This window comes from Ictidomys tridecemlineatus, chromosome 1 (genome assembly GCF_052094955.1).
Source record: "Ictidomys tridecemlineatus isolate mIctTri1 chromosome 1, mIctTri1.hap1, whole genome shotgun sequence".
In the NCBI taxonomy this organism is placed as follows: Eukaryota; Metazoa; Chordata; class Mammalia; order Rodentia; family Sciuridae; genus Ictidomys; species Ictidomys tridecemlineatus.
In genome coordinates, this window is record NC_135477.1 from 150,414,932 (window position 1) to 150,434,570 (window position 19,639).

A 19,639-nucleotide genomic window follows, 5' to 3' on the forward strand; every position below is an offset into this window, starting at 1 on the left:
AGACAGGCCTTTGATGCACTTAAGGGAGCCCCCAGGTGCGTGCGTAGAAATACATTGTGTCCCAAATTGAAGCAGAGAACAGCAACCAGAATGACATATTCAGATCCACAGAGACCATGGAACAGCTGGATGATAGTCGAATCACAGCTGTGAAGGGAGGGATCTCTCTTTTATTTCTCTCTCTCTCACACACACACATGCACCCCCACCCCCATATTATTTGCAGTCAGGAAGAGAGATTCTGAAAACAGGAAGTCAGGAGGTACATCCTGAGTCCCCAAGAACTTCCTGGCACTGACCTTGGTAACAGAGGCATTGTGGTTAGTTGGGGGTGGTGGTGGGGTGTGTGTGCATAAGGCAGACTGGCACACAAGGAACACACCTCATGGTAGAATAATAATAATTATTATTATAATAACAATATCATACATCCAGGACAAACCCAGCTGCCCCAAGCCAACTGCAAAATCCATATGTACAGTAGAGTCTATGCAGGTGGAGGAAGGGGCTGCCCACCTGCACCCCCAGGCCTCACTTATACCAACTCCCTAAGAAGGGGCCAGCCCCTCCTTTTTCCCACTGCTGAAACTTGGCACAGGCTGGGGAGGCTGGCACTGCCAACGCCATCCCTCTGTGTTGGGCACAACCACACCAAGGGGCCATACCCACCTCCCCCCCAGTGACCTGGCTGCAAAAGATGGTTGAATGAGCCTGTGAGAGACCAGGTAATGGCAGCTGTGGGTATGGCTCCTCTGAGTCTCCTTTCTACCCACTCCTGGCTCTTCTTGCTTGGGCCTGCCCATAGCAGGAAGAGGCCAGGGACACCCATGGCACAGACAGGGCATGCAAAGCGGACTCATAACATGCTTGGCCCGCCAGGCGCCATGCAGCCAGCCTGGACTCTTACACAGGTGTCAGAGGGCTGGGTGGACAGTAGAGTCTGAGGGCCCCTCCTTGGGCTGGACAGATGATTCAGTTTGTGGTGGGGCCTTCTGGGAGCTGGGCCCTTGAACAGGCAGCTGCAGAAATTCTGGAAGCACTAGGTCTTCTTTTCGAAGAAGGCCCCTCTGGTCATGGGCCCCACTGCTCTGCACCCGGTTCAGCAGCTCCACCAGGCCTGGGAGCAGCCACAGTCAGCAGGCCCTCTTTCACAGAGCTGCTTATGTGAACCCACCTCAGTCCTGCTGTCTCACTGTGGCCACAGTCTCCCTAATCAGCACCAATGGCCCTGCTGGTCCCAACTCCTAGGCCCCCAGCCCTCCTGCTTCAACCTCAGTGGTACTCAGTCCCCTGTCTTAGCTCAGTCCTCTCTGATGCCACCCTTAATAGTCCCTAGCCCTACTTCTCTAGTCCCTCTGGTCTCCAGGTTCCTCCATTCCCCCCAAAGTACCTTCAATATCACAAGTTTGCCGTTTCCCAGTGGAACTACTAGGTGCCTCTGCCAGTGAACTGGGGGACGTTGGAGAGGGATGAGAAGCCTTTTCCTGGGCTCTAGGAGGACATCCCTACAAAAATGTGAGGTCAGAGCCACAACTTGGGAGACAAAAAGTAGCAGATGGAAGATGGCACCCTGGGTGTTTGCTCACCTGGCTGTGGCAGGGGGATGTGTTTCGGGTTTCACGGATCTTTCCACCTGTGACAGTGAGAGCCACTGTTGGAGTTTGCATCTCTACTAGACCCTCTTCCTTCTAGGCCGGAGCCATACCAGTTGATCAAGCCCCAGGGCCTTGGTCCCCTTACCTGGAGGAGCATCCAAAACCAGTCTCTGGGCCGCCACTGAGCTCACTAGCTTCCCCAGATCCATTGGCTGCTTCTCTCCTGCCTGTGGGGAGAGGTCAGCAGCTCCAGGGACAGGAAACTCGCTCCCCACAGTACTGCCCCCGCCCGGGTCACAGGCCCCACTGCTCACCCGGTGCAGTTCCACCTGTTCTAGGCTCAGGCCGTGCTTTGCCAGGATGGGGAGCAGCGCCTCCTCCAGCCGCTTGGTGGGCTTGGCTGAGATTCGCACCACGCGCTCTAGTGCTGCCAGCTCAAGCCTGCACAGGACCCTTGGCTGCAGAGGGCCGGGCAGCCAAACCCTCTCTCCCGTAGCCCTCCCGAAACTGGCCTCTTTGAATGGTCAGGGTAAAACTGGCTTGGGGTGGGGCTTTAGACAAGGGTGGGGCTTCTATCACAAGGGGGCGGAGCCCAAGAGAAGTCAGGGAGACCAATAGACCAGAACCAGGCTTGAAACGATGTTAGGACCAGAGACCTGGCCTGGGGGCTGGACACTCACTCGAAAGTGATCCTGTTCTCCAGCCGCACTTCCTGGTCCGCCAGCACAGTGCAATCCTGATCCAGGACGAGGGCCTTCTGCAGATGCCAGTCAGGTTCTAAGGGTCCCTCCCCCAACCCTGAGCCATCCCGGGGGGGTCTTGGGGAACCACCTTTATTTCCTCCTCTGACCTCACTGTGGCTCCCCAACGATAAGAGAGAAGGGCCCATAGGTAACAGAACTATATGGAGGCAGATGGAGTAACTTGGACAGGCTGGAGCTGGAGACTGATAAGGTCAAGGCCAAGGAGAAGAGTGGCAAGTATTCTGGAGGATGCTCAGAAAGGTTATGGGAAACAGGGATGCTGTGGACATTAAATAATAACCGAGATGCTTTGGTAAGAGGTAGACAGGTCCTGGATCACTAGTCTGCCCTTACTAGGGCAGGACAGGATCTGTCCCTTGGACAGCTGCCCCCTTGTCATGCAAAAGTCAACCAGAACAGCAGGATACCTTTCATCCCTCACCACACACCTTTGGTTAGCTTTGTCCCCTTTTAAACACTTGTTTGCTTGTCTCCATTCCCTCCTTACTAAGGGCATTTCTTGGGCTGGGGATAAAGCTCAGTTGTAGAGTGATAGCCTAGCATGTGTGGGGCCCTGAGTTTGATCCCTAGTATCACAAAACAAAAATATTAAGGATGGTTCTTGCCTCCTCACAAACAAACAAACAAACAAAAACCCCCTATCTCACAAAACTGCTATGAGACCAAAGATGTAAAGCATCTGGCACAGTGCCCAGCACACAGTAGGTACATAAATAGTAACTCTAGTGATTACCACACCCAGAGGCCTCACTGCCTATGCCAGCCCAGGGGTGGGGAGTGTGGGAGGGAGGGGGACAGCCTCTCCCAGACAGTAGGCCTGTGCTGTGTGGCAGGGACAGGTGGAGTGTGGGTGGCAAAGTTATATTTAGCTGGCATGAAAACCCATCTGGGCTACTGGCAGCTGCTCTGGTGGACTGAGATCAGAGTGGGCAGAGTGCCTCCTACTGTTGCCCTCAGAGCCCTGCACTCCAGGTTCCTGAAGGTGCCTGCAAGAATCGACCTCCAGACCTTTACTTAAGCTCTTTCATCTGCCTGGAAGGTCGTCCCTCACAGCTATCAGGCAAACTCTTCCCCATCCTCATCAATTGCTGCCTCTTCCATGAAGCCTCCCAGACCCTGGCCAGAAATACCAACTTGCCCCCAAGAGACTCCTTCTGGAGGTTTGATTCCTCCTCCTAGTCATCTCTGACCTGGCTCACCCCCCCGCCTGTGAGCCTGGAGGGCAGAACCTGGGTTTGGTCCCTCAGCTCCTCTACCTTACCAGGGCTTTTGGGACTTGGCTACTAGGTAAATTGATTGTCCCCTGGAATGCAGCATTGTTCCTTCTCCTCCCTCACTGGATATATATATATTTTTTTGCTTTTGTTTTGTTTTTGGTTCCAGGCAGGGATTGGATCCCCTGGCATTTGACCACTGAACCACATCCGAAGCGCTTTATTGTAATTTATTTAGAGACAGGGTCTCATTGAGTTGCTTAGGGCCTTGCTTTTGCTGAGGCTGGCTTTGAACTTGAGATCCTCCTGCCTTAGCTTCCGGAGCTGCTGGGATTACAGGCATGTACTACCAAGCCAAACCTGGGTGGTTTTGTTTAAAGCAAATTTTCCCCTAGGCTCCTCTTTAAAGCTTAATGCTAATTTGCACTTAAAGGAAAGTTGTTCAGGGCTGGGGTTGTGGCTCAGCGGTAGACTGCATGCCTAGCACGTGTGAGGCCCTGGGTTCGATCCTCAGCACCACATAAAAATGAGTAAGTAAAATAAAGGTATTGTGTCCAACCATAACTAAAAAATTAATATTCAAAAAAGAAGGAAAGTTGTTCAGAGGTTAGGTGCAATTGGATGCCCCAAGTGGCAGAGGAGGTGAGGCTTCTCCCCAACTGGCAATTTCAGAGGTGGGCCTGTGTGAATGACAGTCTGAATGGTGGGAGTCAAGCCAGGGGATCTCAGATCTAGCAGTGACTTCTCCGGGCTTTACCTCCCTGACCCATCACAGTAGTTGGAACCAGGATGGCATGGAGGGAAATAGGCTTTTTGTGGAACATGGGTGGATGTTCAAGTTTAAGTGAAATATTGGTACTGGGGTCAATTTGGAGTTGGCATGGGATAGGTAGGGTTGTGGTACAGGATGAAGTTAGAAAGAGCGTGGTGATAGGGAATGGGGTTAGAATTAGGGTTTGGTTTAGTGAATTGGGAATTGAGTTGGGGTCAGGCCAGATCAGGTTCACACCTGCTCGTTGCCCACCAGGTAGACCTTGATGTCAGGTAGAGAGAGGCCTCGTTTCTCACAGATGCCTGCCAGCATGTCGCGGATAGTGAGGCCAGGTCGGGCCAAGGTCAAGGATGCTGTGCCATCAGGCAGGTACACACAGCAGTACTTCCCTGGCCGGCTTTCACTGTCTCCCTCGGTGCTCCCAAGGCTCTTCCGGTGGCTCTGATTGTGGGCAGGAATTGGGGAAAGTTGTTTGTACACATGCAAGTTATGCAGACACAGAGACAGGTAAGCTCACCAGGGCATACACACAAGCCAGGACACACCTGGAGGCAGCTAAGAGGCATCCTCCTAAAGGAACAGAGGCATGCACACCCAAGCTTGTGGGCACTCAAAGACAGGTACACCCATTAACACAAATATATGCTGTGTTCACCTGGGCACCCACACATGCACACACATCTGCCAGCTGAGGATATGCACCCATGACAAGAATGGGGACCATGAAGACCTCTCCCGTGAGGACAGGGAGAAATGAAGGAGGAGGAGGGATTAGCTTTGCAGGGCAAGTCAGGAATGGAAGTGGGAACATTAACTGGGAACGACAGGAATCACATAAAGGACCTCTGCATAATGGTGCTAACCTGTACCGCACTCCACTTCCCCCAGCAGTCAACTTACCTCAGATTTGCTGCTGACAAAGGCAAGGAAGCCGAGGTCCAGACTGGCGGAGGAATTGAGGGAGCCCTGAGACTCTCGGCGTAAGGCTGAGTTTGCGACTCCTCCAGATAGCTCTAGGGGAATTGGAGCGATAAGCTGGAATAGCAGCCCTTCCCTTCATCCATTCCTCTGCTGAAGCCGCTTCCCCACTTGAGGACCTTGTTTGGAGCTATCTTGCAGGGGCCCAATGTGGTGTGGGTCGCTGGAATTATTGCTATGAAGGTCTCCCTAACTTCTGGGGATTAGTATGGGAACAAACCACCCGGGGAAAGAGGTGGTCTCAGGGACCTGCATCTCTTTCTTTTTCTTTTCTTTCCTTTTCTTTTTCTTTCTCCTTCCTTCCTTCCTTCCTTCCTTCCTCTTTTCTTTTCTTTTTTTTTTTAATTGTTATTTTGTTTCTTTGTTTCTGACTTACTGATTGTTAGTGGGCCAAGAAGGAGGAAGAGGACATTCCCAAAACTTGCCCAAACTCCCCCACCCCTTCTCTAGGACCCGCTCCTGCTCTCACCTTTACGGAAAGACTTGCGGAGCGGGCGGCCACCAGGACCCTCAGCTAGTGGCAGGTGCCCCAGCTCCTCCACGCCCAAAGGCAGCGACTTCCCAGGTTTCAATTTCGGCTTCTGCGGGTACAGGGAAGGCCCCAGCGCGCATCCAATTCACGGGCTCACACGCGCAGATCTGCTCTCAGCGGTGTTCCCTCTTGAAGAGAGTCCGCTGGGAACCCAGCCTCCCACCGCCCCTCATCCTCACCTTCCTCGTGGTGTCTGGGCTGCCGAGGCGCGAGGAGCCAGGGTCTCGCAGGGGGCGCCCCTCCGCCTCGGCCAGGAGGCACTCGCGGTATAGCGGAGATTTGACAAAGCGGGCGTAGCTGTCGAACTTCATCAAGTTGAAGATCTACCAGACAAACGTGCCGAAAGTAAGCACGGGGCTGGGTAGGTGGGTCTCCACGCCCCTCCTGGTCCCAGGTCCCGCTCTCAGGCAGGCTTCGCCCCCAACCGAGGAACAGAGGTATGCACACCCAAGCTTCTGGGCACTCAGACAGGTACACCCATTAACTCTTCCCAGCTTCTCAGTTCCAGAAGTCCACCTCCAGGGTCTGCCCCCCCCCCAACTCAGGTAGGCTCCGCCCTCAGCCGGTCCTTGGGTACCACTCGCAGACCCCTGCTTTTGGCTCTAGCTCCGCATCCAAGTTTGCCCCCTCCACACCGCGGCTTAGGCTCCTCCCCTGCATCTGACCTCGCCCCTCCCCATTTGTCTCCTTCCAAGGCCACGCCCTCTCAGCGCAGGCCGCGCCCCTTGACACCGCTCACCTGAAGCTGCTGTGCCCGAAACATATCCGGCCGGGGTTGGGCCAGCACCTCCTCGCCGAGCCAGGCCTGCCGGTCGATATTCACGGGACTCAATGCCTGGCTGGATAGAAACTCCTGGTAGATGTTGCGGGCTTCCTGGGCTAGCTGGGGGAGGAGGACAGGGGAAGAAGTTCAGGGGACAAGGCCCAGATCCGGGCCCCACCCCTCTGACCCAGCTCCCTTTTCCCCCAGCCCACCTGCTGGGTGTCGCTGGCTGGGATCTGCTGGAAGCGCTCGCAGGCCTTCCAGAAAGTCACGTTTTCCGCGCTGAACTCCTTCTTCAGGAACTCCTGGGAGGAGGAGAAAGGGGGAGGCAGTCAGGCACAGACTGGGAGATGTTGTTCAAAGTGACTAGGACAGACACAGGGCCAAGAGACCAGCCAGACAGATAGGGCCAGACAGACAGATGGCTGCAGATCCGGAGGCACACCGAGAAAATAAGAAGCAGAGATGAAAACAGAATTCCCAGCTGGGAGAGGAGGGAGGGTGCCAAAGAAAGGCTAGATGGTGGAGAGGAGAGAGAGGAGCCCCACTCTAACCAACCTAAAGTTCCATCCATGCCCTCTCCCACGATTCCTGCCCCTCCTCCTGCAGAAGCATCTGCCATCTGCCCTTCCCATCTCACCCCATCCCAGAACTTACCGTGAAGTAAGCCAGGCCCAGTGGGTCTTGCAGCAGCCGCTCGAAGGATAGGGCCCAGCTGGCCACAGGCTGCTCCTCAGTGGGGAAGGGGCTGCTGGGGCCACTGGGGAGGCTGTGGATGCTGAGGGAGCTGCCTCTGCCCTCACCCTGTCCCTGGGACCCCGCTGTGCTGCTCAGCTCTGCAGAGGGATAGACAAGTTGGGGTAAGGCCGGCTTCCTTCCCTGGTCCCAGGCCCCACCCCACCTCCAGGTAGGCATCTACTCAAGAGATACCTTCTTGGAAAAACCTCAAGTGGCAGAGTATCCCCACTCACTTCCACCTCCCTCCCCTCTGCCCCCTAGCCAGGTCTCCACAGTCTGTCACTTACCTCCATCTGAGACAGCCTGAACCTAGAAGAGACCCAAGGTAGAAAATCAGAGCAGAGCCCAATGAGGAATTCCAAGGGACAGTTCCGACCTCCTGGGAGATAGAACTGCGTTTTCCGCTACCTGGAGAGTCGTGCTGGGTGTCTCCAGCCAGTCACTGCTTGGTCAGGGTTTTGCTCAGTCTGCCCAGGTTTATTTTCCATCATGCGCCAAACACTGTATGCTGGGACTTATGCCAGTTAACTCTTGGTGGCCCCTGGTTCTATCTTCTCCCAGCCCTTGATGGATGAGCCCAAGTGTGCATAGCAACTTTAATCCTGTCTCTGCCACTTACTAGCTGTGTGACTTTGGGTGAATCAATTCACTTGTTGACCTCTATCTGTAAATAAGGGATGATGCTAAGAATAGTAACTTCCTTCCTGGGGCTGTTGTGAGCATCTGAATCAGTTTAATATATTTATGGCATATAGAACCACTAGTGGCAAGCACATGAAAGGCTTTATCAATACTTGCTGTTGTCTTGGAGGAAGGAGAGGTCTCTCTAGTCAATGATCTGTTATTACAACTGTTTCCTCTTGAGGTGCAGGGTCTACCACAGGTCCCATCCCACCTTGGGCAAGGCATGGGGTGCTATTTCTATAGATTAGAACATTGGATCTTAAACTTTAGCATAGAATGTCCAGGAGGTACCCGCTGTCAGAAGTTCAGTAGATCCAGGGTGGGGGCCTGAGGCTCTCCATTTCTAATTAGCTCCCGGATAATGCTAATGCCACTGGGTCACACTATAGCTAGCACTGCTGTACAGGCCAACTCCACCATCCCCCACAACACACATGAACTGACATCTCTGGGAATCCTAATCATTAGTGAAACAAAAAAATCTTCCTCTCAAAACTGTTAAGTTTCTTTTTTATATATAAATATTTATTTATTTATTTTTAGGTGTAGATGGACACAACACAATGCCTTTCATTTTTATGCGGTGCTGAGGATTGAACCCGGGTCCCGTCCGTGCTAGGCAAGCGCTCTACTGCTTAGCCACAATCCCAGCCCCACTGTTGAGTTTCTTTAGGTTCCTTTCCTACCTTCCTATCAGCTCCCTGGATTCCTCGTGATCTCCTATCCATATAGCGTGACCTCTACCCTTCTCTAGCTCTGTCCTGGCTCTTTGGCCACCCCAGCCTTCTCCCAGATCTCCAGCTCCAACCATATGTAGCTAACTTCCTGCTAACATTTCTACCAAGTGAGCCATTCAAACTCAGCCAATCCAAATGGAAGCCCCCCTGCTTCCACCAAAACAAAGTACTGAATCAGCTTCCCTACATTCCCTGTCTTTCTTTCCATCACCTGAGTCATCCCTAATTCCTCCCTCCTTCTCACCTCCTACATTTTTATTAGGACCTGTCACAAGAGCTTCCATCACCTATTTCTTATTTCCATTCCCATTGGAAACAGGCCTGGGGACATTTCCCCCAGGAAGTCTCCCCTGCCCTGTTTCCTTTATTGCTGGCTTCCACCACAATAACACCCAGGTCACTGAGTAGCCATCTGTAAGCCAAATCTTATTATTATACTGTTCCCAGAACTTTCTTTCTTTCTAAGTTTAAAGGATTTTTTCACACTTAAAAATTGAGAGATTTTATGTACAAACCCAACTTTCTGTCTTCTCTTAAGACCGTGATGTGCCAAGTGTTCCGAGTTTCTTCCCAGCACAGCAACTCTGACTGGCACTGAACTGCCACCATCTTCCCTAGAAGGAACTCACAGCACTCAGAGGCTTTTGGGCCAGTGTGATACATCTACATTGCTTTGAAAGCAATGGAAGGTAGACATTGCCCCAGTCAGCCTGAATTCAAATGTATGCTCTGTAACCTTGTTAAAAATAATAAATTGGGCTGGGGATGTGGCTCAAGTGGTGGTGCGCTCGCCTGGGCATGCGCGGGGCACTGGGTTCGATCCTCAGCACCACATAAATTAAAATAAAGATGTTGTGTCCACCGAAAACTGAAAAATAAATATTAAAATAATAATAATAATAATAATAATAAACCTCTGTGTGCCTTATTTTCTTCCTCTTTAAAAATGGGGTGACTTTAAAGGGTTGTTTCCATTTAATAAGTTAAATAGACATAAAGAGCTCAACAGATTATCTGGAAGGTAATAAATGTTCAAAGAACATTATAATTATTGTTGATGCCTGATGCTGCCCTTTTCTAGTTTTATGACTTTGAACTCCTCCCTGAGCCCCTTCTCCCATCTTATGCTTGGAGTAAGAAGTTGCTGGTGTCAGCCAAAGATGGCTGCACTGGGAGGAACAGAGTAAAGGTGGTAGCTTAAGCCCCAGCGAGTTAGAGGAAGAACTGTAAAAGCACCTGCTGTTGGAGGACAGCAACGGGGTTAAGATGGAAAACCATAAACCACATGATTCTCCCAAGGGAAACTCAAGTTTTGATATCATAGCCAGCAAAATTGAACAACTACCAGAAGCAGAAAGGAATCTACCTGAACATGGATCTCCAAATGTTGGACTTAATGCTGCTGCCTGTGGCTAATAGCAAGACAGACTTTTTTGACGGGACTTACATGGAACACAGGCCTGAATAGCGGCTGGTTTACCAATGGCAGTGCTCCCAGTTTTGGCAGGGAATGCATCTTTCAAAGGTTTTGTGATTTGAATTGTGAAACCTGTACCGTGACTTGGGGTTTGTTTTTTAGGAGGTCTGTACCCTGTTTTCCTGGCTATACCTGTAAATGGTGGCCCAGCAGCCAGGTATCAATCAGCCTTGCTACCAGAGAAAGGAAACACCTTAATTTACTGGATTAAAACTTCTAAGCCTGTCTTCAGAAAGATGTTATTTCCCATTTTACTTCAGACTATGTTTGCAGCATACCTTGATTCTAGATAAAGGCCCTTCAGTACCTGAACTTCACCTAGAAATCCACTGATTTTAGCAAATGTGCATTTAAAAATGAAATTGTAAAGAGTAAAAAAAAAAAAAAAGAAAGAAAATGGCAGAGTAATGCAAAAAATAATAAAAAAAAAAAGAAAGAAAGAAAGAAAGAAAAAAAGAAAAGAAGTTGCTGAGCAGGAGACAAAGTTTGCACAGAGCGTGGGACTCGCTCCTGGGCACACCACGCCCTGCAACCCTCCCCAGCCCCGCCCTCGCGTACCCTGCCTCTCCACTCCCCCAGGTGACCCGCATCATCAGAGTCATCTCCCGCAAAGAATGTCAGTGCTACCTACAGTTGGGGGAGAAAGCTCTAACTCCTGGGGACGGAAGGCAGGTGACAGCAGGGACACGTGGAAGCGCTTGCCCACCCCACTGCAAGGTCTCTTTCCAGCCTGCTTTTTGCCTTTCTGGCCGCTTCAACATCCCGCACCTGCCTTCTCTCTTCCTTCCCAGGGAGGCCGCCCTCCCCCAGTCCTCCTGGAGTCATCGCCCTCCCACTCCACTCCACCAGGGCTGCCTGGTCTTGCGCTTCTCGACACCCCCAGCCTCTATCCTGCTCCCCAACTTCTCAGCCTCTCCTTTGCGAGGAGCCCTCTCCTTTGCAAGGGCCAGGAATCACAGACTCAGCAAAAGGGGCAAAAGGTGTGAGTCCAGAGCAGCCCACGCTCCCTGGGTTCAGCTCTCAGAGGTTTCATTTCTACATTAAATTCAATAGATGGTCTGTGCCCTTAAGCGGAGCTCTCCAGGCCCCGCCCCTCCCCATGGTCCCATTCTGGGACCCGGCCCACCCTGACCCTCCTAAGTCTTGCAACAGGTGCCAAGGTACAGTTAAAACCCTACCTGGGCCTGACTAAGAACCCTCCAGCCTCCCTGTTTCCCTCCCCCTCACCTCCACCCTACACTTGATGAAACTTTTCTATTTTCTCCACACCCCTACCCACTCCTGCTTCCTACTTTGCTGTTTTCTCTGTCTGAGTAGCTGCTTCTCCACACGCCCCCAAATGTTCCTAGATCCCTGCCCATTGACCTCAGTCATCATTAAATACCAGTTCCTCAGAACTGACCTTCTGGCCTGGCCTTGGGCCCCTGTCCCCAGGTGTGGGTCTCTCTTCCCTGTGCATCTGATAGCTCCTGGGGGGTGGGCCTGGTTAAGGAGAGGGAACCCATCTGAACCCTCCTCTCCAAAGACACCCTCTTTGACAGAGTCCCAAGCAGCCCTTAGGGCTGTGGCCCAGGCATTTCCTTCATCCCACTTCATGCCAGTCACTGGAAGCCCCAGCATCCGCCTCTGCCCCCTGAAGTTCTTCATATGGAGCCCCTTTTGCCTCACTAGCTGTTGACAGCACAGTTGGGACTGAGCAGGTATAGGGACAGAAATCTAGAGCTGGGATGGAGTAGGGACAGAGTTCAATTCCAGCTTTGCCATGGCAGGGCAAGTACCAAGTAACTTCTCTTGCCTAACCCTCAGTTTCCTCCTGGGTAGCAGGGGGCTTGGCATTCCCAACTTCCCCAGGCTGCTGTGAAGGTTAAATGAGGCCCTGGATGTGAAATCAACAGGTGTGTTTTGGTAAAGTCGCATCCCGTGGCAAAGTGGGGTGCAAATTCCTCCAGGCCAGTGCTTTGAGCTGCACAGGCTAGTAGGCCTGGGGAAGTCTTGTTGAGCAGGGCTGGACTCCCTCACCGCTCACTGGCCTCTGCCTGCTGGAGGAGAAGTGGTGAGTGAATGGAAGAAAAGGGGAAGACAGGGTGAGGAAGGGTGTGGTGACCAGTGACACCCTTGACCACAGTTGGGCTGCAGTTTGCCGTACTTTGATCTTAGGAAGCAGGCCTCAGGGACCGGATGGCACCTGAGGGATACTAAAGTGAGGATGAGGTTCCAAATTTCCTGAGCTCCAACTGTGTGACAGGCACCCTTTGGCAGTTCACACCTGTGTTCTCACTCCATTCATGTAAGAATGTGTAAATTTATCTCTGCAGCAGGTATTGTTGCCCCCATTTTAAAGATGAGGAAACTGAGGACCAAAGAAATCAGAGGTGGGAAGAGGCAGAGCTGATATTAGATCCCAAGTTGTCTACCTCTGGAACCTGAGTTCTTTCCTACACTGCTTCCCTCTGTGAACAGGGGTGCTGGGAGGCTCAGGAGGGGTAAAGGCCCGTGGTTCCTCTTGACCTATGTATGACCTGTGAAGGGGTCAGATCTAAAAGGGAGGGTGATTTACTGACATCTTCTGTCCTAGACACCTCTACCATGGTCTCATTTCATCCTTGAGAAAACGGATGCTCTGAGAGTCTTTCTGGGGATGTCTACACACAACCCTGGTTGCCTGTTCCCTTTGTCCTAAGCCAGCCCTGTTAGCTGACCCCCAGCATTGGCCCCTCTCTACGGCCATCCTGCACTGGAGCACTTGTCCTTAGGCTGGACACCAGGAACACAGAAAGAGATGCATGAGATTTATGAGGTAAAATCTCCTTGGCAGGAGGGGAACGCTAACCAGGTCCCCCTGATGTGACAGAATGTGATAACTCCCCCTCGCCAGGCTTCACCTGAAGCCTCCCCTTGGTCCATGTCCATCTATGCCCACTCTGTTTGCCCGCATGCAGGCTTCTCTCTATGCCATTTCTCCTTCTGGCTTTGGGGACCATCTTCTCTCTGGCATGAAGTTAGTGGAGAAGTTCAGTTCTTCCTGCCAGGTCCCCCTCAGCCTTTCCCTATCCCTGACCTGCAGCTCGAACGCAAAGCTGAATTTTATTTCAGTATTGATTTACCCATGTCTTGGTGCCTTGCCAGACTGAGAGATGTTTGGGGCAGAACAAGGGCCCTTGGCTCCAGTCTTAAGTGCCTCGCAGAAGGGGCAGCGCACAGCAGACCCCGAGGAAGGTTGAGTGAGCAAGAGTTCCCAAATGAAGTGGCAGCTGGGGTGCATGGAGATATTCCTGGGAGGGGGCTAAGAGCCATCTCTAAGTGACAGTTTCATTGCAACTCCCTGACAAGCTGAGTGACAGAAAGACAAGGCTGAGAGCTGAAGCTGCATCAGCAGGGGATGACGAAGGATGGGGGTGGCGGCAGGCAGAGGGGAGGATCTGAGCCAGGCAATGTTGAGGGGACGGGTCCAGATCTGACCCTTCTACTCGACAGTTGACCTGGGCACATTTTTCATTCCTCTGAGCTTCCCTTGGGATGTAACTTTTGGAGGGAACCAGACGCCTGGCCAACAGGTGCCTCTCCATCCCCATCCCTGCCCAGTTGCCCATGCCTGTCCACCCCTCCCTCCCCCAGGCAAGCACAGCCTCAAAAAGCTGCCCAGTGGCCAGCCAGCAGCCAATCTGTGACCCTGGGGATTCCAAGAGCTGACAGAGGGAGTTCAGGAAGGATGAAGGTACCCTGTGTGTGACAGCCTCTACAAAGAGCCAGGATATTGACTGGACTGGGGACAGAGCTTGGGGACACCTCCCTATTCTGAATGACTTTTGGGTAGAGCAGCCATGCATGGCACTGGAGGGACAGAGGCTGGGTCTATCCTTGGGCCCCGCGTGCTGCCCTGCAGTTCTGGGCACTGTTCCAAAACATCAATCCAGCTGCCCTTCTGAGCTGGGCCTGGGACTGCTGCTCTGTGGTTTTGTAGCCTGGACACTGGGGGAAGGTTGAGCAAACCATCATGCCCCTGGGCTAGAAGTGCAAGGCCCCATGGTCCTTGAACTCTCACAAAGTTTGGGTGGTGGTAAAGATAGTGAAGTGCAGTCGAGCTAGCTTTGGAGGATTTTTCTGTCTCCCACCCAGCTAGCCTGGAGATAAACAAAAAAGGGATGCAGGAAGGAGAGATGGAGACAGATCTTAGAAACTGGAGGCAGGGGTGGAGCTTGGGAGGTGGTTCAGCTTGTTGATGAGGCAGGAGAGCCTTGAAGAGGGGCTAAAAATGTAGGGAGCATTGGATTGACATTTGCCCTGCTCTTGCAATGGATCAAGGACCTCATGTTCATCATTCTACTTAGTCATATCAACAAGACTGTGATACATTTCAGGCTCCTCATTTTACAGATAAGGAAACTGAGGGTCAGAGAGGACCTCTGCCAGTAAGGGGCAACAGAGCTAAAACTGAAACCCAGGTCATTCCAGATCTACTGAATTTGTCCTATTGTACTAAACTAGGGTCCAGTTTGGGGGTGCTGCACACTATCTGGCCTTCCTGGAGTTGTTGGGGGTAGGACTCTTTTAAGTTAGCCAGAATCAGGGGAGAAAAGGAGGTTCAAAGCAGCCTGCCCCCTCTGCTGAATGAATGAAAAGAGCCAGAACCTTTGAAGGCAATTCTGATGGGGTGAGCAGCTTGATAGAGGGTATAAGGGATGGGGCAGCTGCAGCCAGAGGCATCCTAATCCTCAGCTACCCCCACCCTTCCTGAAAGCCCCAGAACAGGACAGGCAGAAGCTGTCCAACCTGGCCTGACCTTGCAGACCCATCCGAGGCTGCCCCAAGAAAATTAGTTTGGGAAGAAAGCTTTCAGAGCAGGGGAAGTTGGAGAGCAGTGACCCAGTAGGGGCTGCCCCTAACCTGACCTTGGGTACCTGGGCATGGAGTGAGGAGGGGAGGGCAGGGACTGAGTGAGAAGTGGGGGCCACGGCAGAGGTGGGCAGTGGCCAGGGGCATGTCAGGTCTCTCTGCTAGCCTGAGGTGCAAGCTGCTCCTGGTGGGGCCACACCAGTAGCAGGTAAGGGAGCAGCACCCTGACCTGCATGCTGGACCAGAAGCCTTTGCCCACCCTGCCTTGGTCTCACACCAGGCTCCTAGCAGGGCCATCTAGAAGGGTCCCGGAGCAAGGGCACCAGGTCCACTGCCTGCAACTGTTTGTCCCAGCTTCGCCCACCTGCTGGTAGCCCATGGACTCTTACTTGGCCCTGTTGGGTGTGCCTCCTGGGCTCCACCCTGGGTGTGCCCACCCCCTCCTTGTGGCCCTGGCCCATAGCCGGCACTCACCATGCGCCCGTTGGGGACGCCCAGGTGCTTGGGCTTCCCTGGCATGCCGCTGCTGATCACAGGTCCCTGCTGCGGGGGCCGCCCACCATGGGGACTGTGGGCAGTGCCGGCCAGAGCTTGCACAGTGGCAGGCAGGCGTCAGAGAGAGCCCGGCTCTGTTCCTCCGGGCCCTCACATCCTGAAACACCAGCTCACTACCTCTTTTTTTCTGCCACAGGAAGTGTCTCTATAGAAACCAAACCACAGAGAGAAGCAAGGTCTAAGAGAGCGAACGCCTCTTCCTACACACACACACACACACACACACACACACACACACGTTCATGCACACACACACATTGCCAACACACCCTTGGCAGCATCCTACACAGGCACCAATACACAGCAGAGGCCTCCCAGTCCGGAACCCAAGGAGGAGCCCCGCCTGGTCTGGCTCAGCCCTGGGAGCTCCAAGATTCTGTGTGAGCACACAGAGTGCATGGTCACACATTTGGCACCTGTGTACCTGGCATGGGTTCCTGTGGACATGCTTACATGTGCCCTGGGTCCTGCATATCCACATGTGTACTTTGCTCAGCACACCCGTATATCATACCTACTGTGTGCCAGCAGTGTGCATGCACAGTATCCCTGCCCCGCTATGTGCACATGCAGATTTACCACTCCTCATTTCAGACACTTACAGGCTCTCATCTCATGCATGAGCCCAGTTGCGCAGACAGTAGACATCTTGTGTTCATGGTCATGCACACACAGACCACACAGGTGTACATATTATAAACACTTGGGCTTTCCCTAATAAATGACACCTGGGTGTTCAGTCATAGACACTCACTGTTCCTTGGATAGGCACATGGGACAGGCATTCCTGCATACAGGCCCATATATCACCAGTGACATATGTAACCAGGTATGTGCATCTCACCTACCTGGGTAAGAGAACAGAGCAGGTACATCTATGCTGAAGGCCATGTGCATTCATTTTCATTCGCATAGAAATCCTGTCTTGGTTGTAGGACTGTCTCATCTTAGGTTTCTGTAAGAAAAATACCATGGGCTGTGTGGCTTAAACAACAAACACTCATTTCTCACAATGCTGGAGGTTGGGATGGTCAAGATGCTGGCAGATCTGGTGTCTGATGAAGTCCCCTTTCCTGGTTTGCAGATGGCTGTCTTTTTGTTACGTCCTCAAGTGAAAGAACAGAGAAAAGGAAGCACGTTCTCTGCCGTCTCTTTTCACAGGGGTGCTAACACCATCATAAGAGATTCCTACTCACAGCTTAGTTACCTCGCAAGCCCTCATTTCCAACATCTCCAAATACCACTGCACTAGAGGTTATTGTTTTAACATATGAATATTGCAGGGGTGGGGAGACACAAACATTCAGTTCACAGCAAGTACTGGTGGCTGAAGGTGACCCCTACCCTCAGCCCTGACCCAGCCCCAGATAGATTCAGGTGCTTTAACCAGAGTCCTCAGTTTGCCTCCTACTTATACATGCATGTCCCCATTACTTGGACTTATATTTTACTCTAAGTGTGAGCTTACTTAGAGACCTCAAGTCACTTACCACTCTGGTTTGGGATATTTCTTTTATAGAGACAAGGCACATTCCCTGCTCCATAATCTATCTCTGCCCCACTGTCCCCTTCTAGGGCTGTCACCTGAACTCTGCTGTGACAGAAACTGAGTCACTTCTCACTACACATTCATGTCCTGTTCCTCCCTGGCACATGGCTAATCTCAACTTCCCAGGACCCCTTATAGGTACTTGTGACCATGTGACCAATTCCCACCAATTAAGGGAATGGAATGATATGTGCCATTTCTGGGCCAGGCTTTGAAGAAGTAGGTGTGTGCCCTCCATTCTCTTTCTCTTTTAACTGGGTGTATATAGACAATGAGGCTCTAGGGGATTGGGGAGTCAGAAGGAAGAAGTGATGTCTGTGCACTAGCTCATGAAGGATGCCATCCATCGACCTGGAATATCAGCTCTGGACAGCTATGACAGCTCTCCAGAAACAAACTTCCTTGACCATTGTACACATTAGGGTATGTTTGTTATAGCAACTAGCGTGACCCTAGTTAATACACTAGATTCTTTCCAAACATCTTGCTTCAGTTCATCCAGTCAGAGGGATTCAGTCAGACTTGGTTTGTGTAGGGGGTTGCTTTCAGACATAGGTCATTGTCAATGGTGGGTATTTTCCAAAGATGATTTTATTTACTCATTCATTCATTCATTCATTCATGTAGTACTGGGGATAGAACCAGGGCCTCATGCACGCTAGGCAAGTGCTCTATAACTGAGCCACAACCTCAGCTCAAGGGTGGTCTTCTCAATGGTGGTACCTATGAGGGGGTTTAGGATGTATGCCATAAATGAAGCCTGCCTATTTGCTGTGCTATAGATCCAAGCCTAAGCTCATAGGGTGTTTTATAGTTTATAGTGTCTTTTGACCAGAACTTCAATTGATCTTCACAACCATTTTGTGAGTAGTGTTCATTATTCCTATTTTATAGAACAGGAAACTGAGGCTCAGAGAGAAGTGAGTTGACCAAGACTGTATATATTATGTTAGAGACTTGCTAAATGGCAAATGCACCCTGGGTGCTGGGACCTGGGCTTGAACCTTCCACCAGCCCACGAGCAAATAGTTCATCTTCCTCCTGTCAAAGGCCCAGTCACAAGGATTTCCAATTAAGTTTGTCCATTCCTGCTGCTGCTGAAATGCCTCTCTCCAACCCTCCAACAGGGATGCCAGTTCTAACTCTGCCCACAGGGGCCCCAGCTAACCCTGGGATTTCTTATCTCTTAGCCCTCATCTAGTTTTCTCCACTCCATGGAATACTTTCACCCCACAGAACACTGACCTCAACTTCCCTCGCTCTGGTTTCCCATAGCAGAACAGTTACTAGAACCTAGTTTCTGATGGGACTTTTGATCCTTCTTCACTGTGGAGGCATCCTTGGCTTAGGTCTTACCCTTATTTGGTCATAATGAATTCAGTTTTCCTAACAGATCCAGTCTCTTCTCACTCCCACTAGAGAAATGCACACATCAGTCACTGCTGTACTTAAAACCATCTCATTGAGTTCTGCAAAATGGCTCCTTTGTGGGGAAATGAAGACTCTTTGAATTTTAGTCTCAGCCACTCCCCGTCTTCAGTCACATTCTTCCTATCTGTTCCAAATTGTTGTATTCCTAATGCTTCCAGGCACCCATCTTCCTTGACTTTGTATCTCATGTTGTCTCCACTGAGAATTCCATTTCCCTCCCTGGTAAATTCCTACTCATTCTTCATGACCCAATTCCAGGTTCTGGAACAAATAGTCATTCTTTCACCAATTAACCACCTCTTATGTGCACTAATCTAGATGCTGGGATTCAGTAGTGACTGTAGTTGACAAAAATCCCAGCCCTGATGGGAGTTCAGTGGAATGTACATGTCCTTGTTTGCACAGGTAGAGGTTAATCTCCAGAAGTGTAGACCCATTGGGAGAGGAGGCAGAAGACTTTTGCTGTACATATGTTTGTGATTTTTGTCCCTCCTTCTCTCTCTATATATGTATATATACAGATACATATATACGGCTGCCTCTGTATCTGCAGGATCCACATTCACCAAACCAACTGTGGATGGGAAATATTAGGGAAAATTTTCGAATCTGTACTGAGTATATACAGACTTTTCTTGTCATTATTCTCTAAATAATGCAATGTAACAACTATTTTCATTTCATTTACATTGTATTAGATATAAGTAACCTAAAGATGATTTAAAGAATATAAGAGAGAATGTGCATAGGTGCTTTACCACTGAGCTACATCCCCAGCCTTTTTATTTTTGGAGCCAGAGTCTCACTAAGTTGCTTAGGACCCTGCTAAGTTGCTGAAGGTAGCCTCAAACTTGTGATCTGCCTGCCTCAGCCTCTCAAGTCACTGGAATTATAGGCCTTTGCTAACACACACAGCCTCTATGCCATTTTATATAAGAGACTCAAGCATCCTCAGATTTTGATACTGGGAGGGTTCCCTGGAGCCAGCCCCCCTTAGGATACCCTGTGGTGTATATC

General features: G+C 51.2%; 1 protein-coding gene and 1 pseudogene across 2 annotated transcripts; one reads left to right on the plus strand and one right to left on the minus strand.

Annotated features, from left to right (window-relative positions):
• Nucleotides 1–389: 389 nt before the first annotated feature.
• On the minus strand, nucleotides 390–15,938 carry Rgs14 (regulator of G protein signaling 14). Of its 2 annotated transcripts, none has more exons than XM_078049137.1 (15): nucleotides 15,912–15,938; nucleotides 15,562–15,787; nucleotides 7,276–7,454; nucleotides 6,831–6,923; nucleotides 6,595–6,738; nucleotides 6,035–6,178; nucleotides 5,793–5,904; nucleotides 5,246–5,358; nucleotides 4,583–4,786; nucleotides 2,276–2,352; nucleotides 1,910–2,036; nucleotides 1,741–1,822; nucleotides 1,587–1,633; nucleotides 1,391–1,505; nucleotides 390–1,117 (listed from the first exon to the last, which is right to left on the minus strand). In XM_078049137.1, the coding sequence occupies exons 1-15, from the start codon at nucleotides 15,921–15,923 to the stop codon at nucleotides 915–917; spliced, it is 1,878 nt and encodes a 625-aa protein (XP_077905263.1). In that variant the 5' UTR covers nucleotides 15,924–15,938; the 3' UTR covers nucleotides 390–914. The 2 variants fall into 2 exon arrangements, with proteins under 2 accessions (XP_077905263.1, XP_040128671.1); XM_040272737.2 differs by lacking the exon at nucleotides 15,912–15,938 and adding an exon at nucleotides 7,644–7,665 and having other exon boundaries at nucleotides 15,562–15,752.
• LOC101966055 (transmembrane protein 126A pseudogene) lies at nucleotides 10,044–10,547 on the plus strand (annotated as a pseudogene).
• Nucleotides 15,939–19,639: the final 3,701 nt, after the last annotated feature.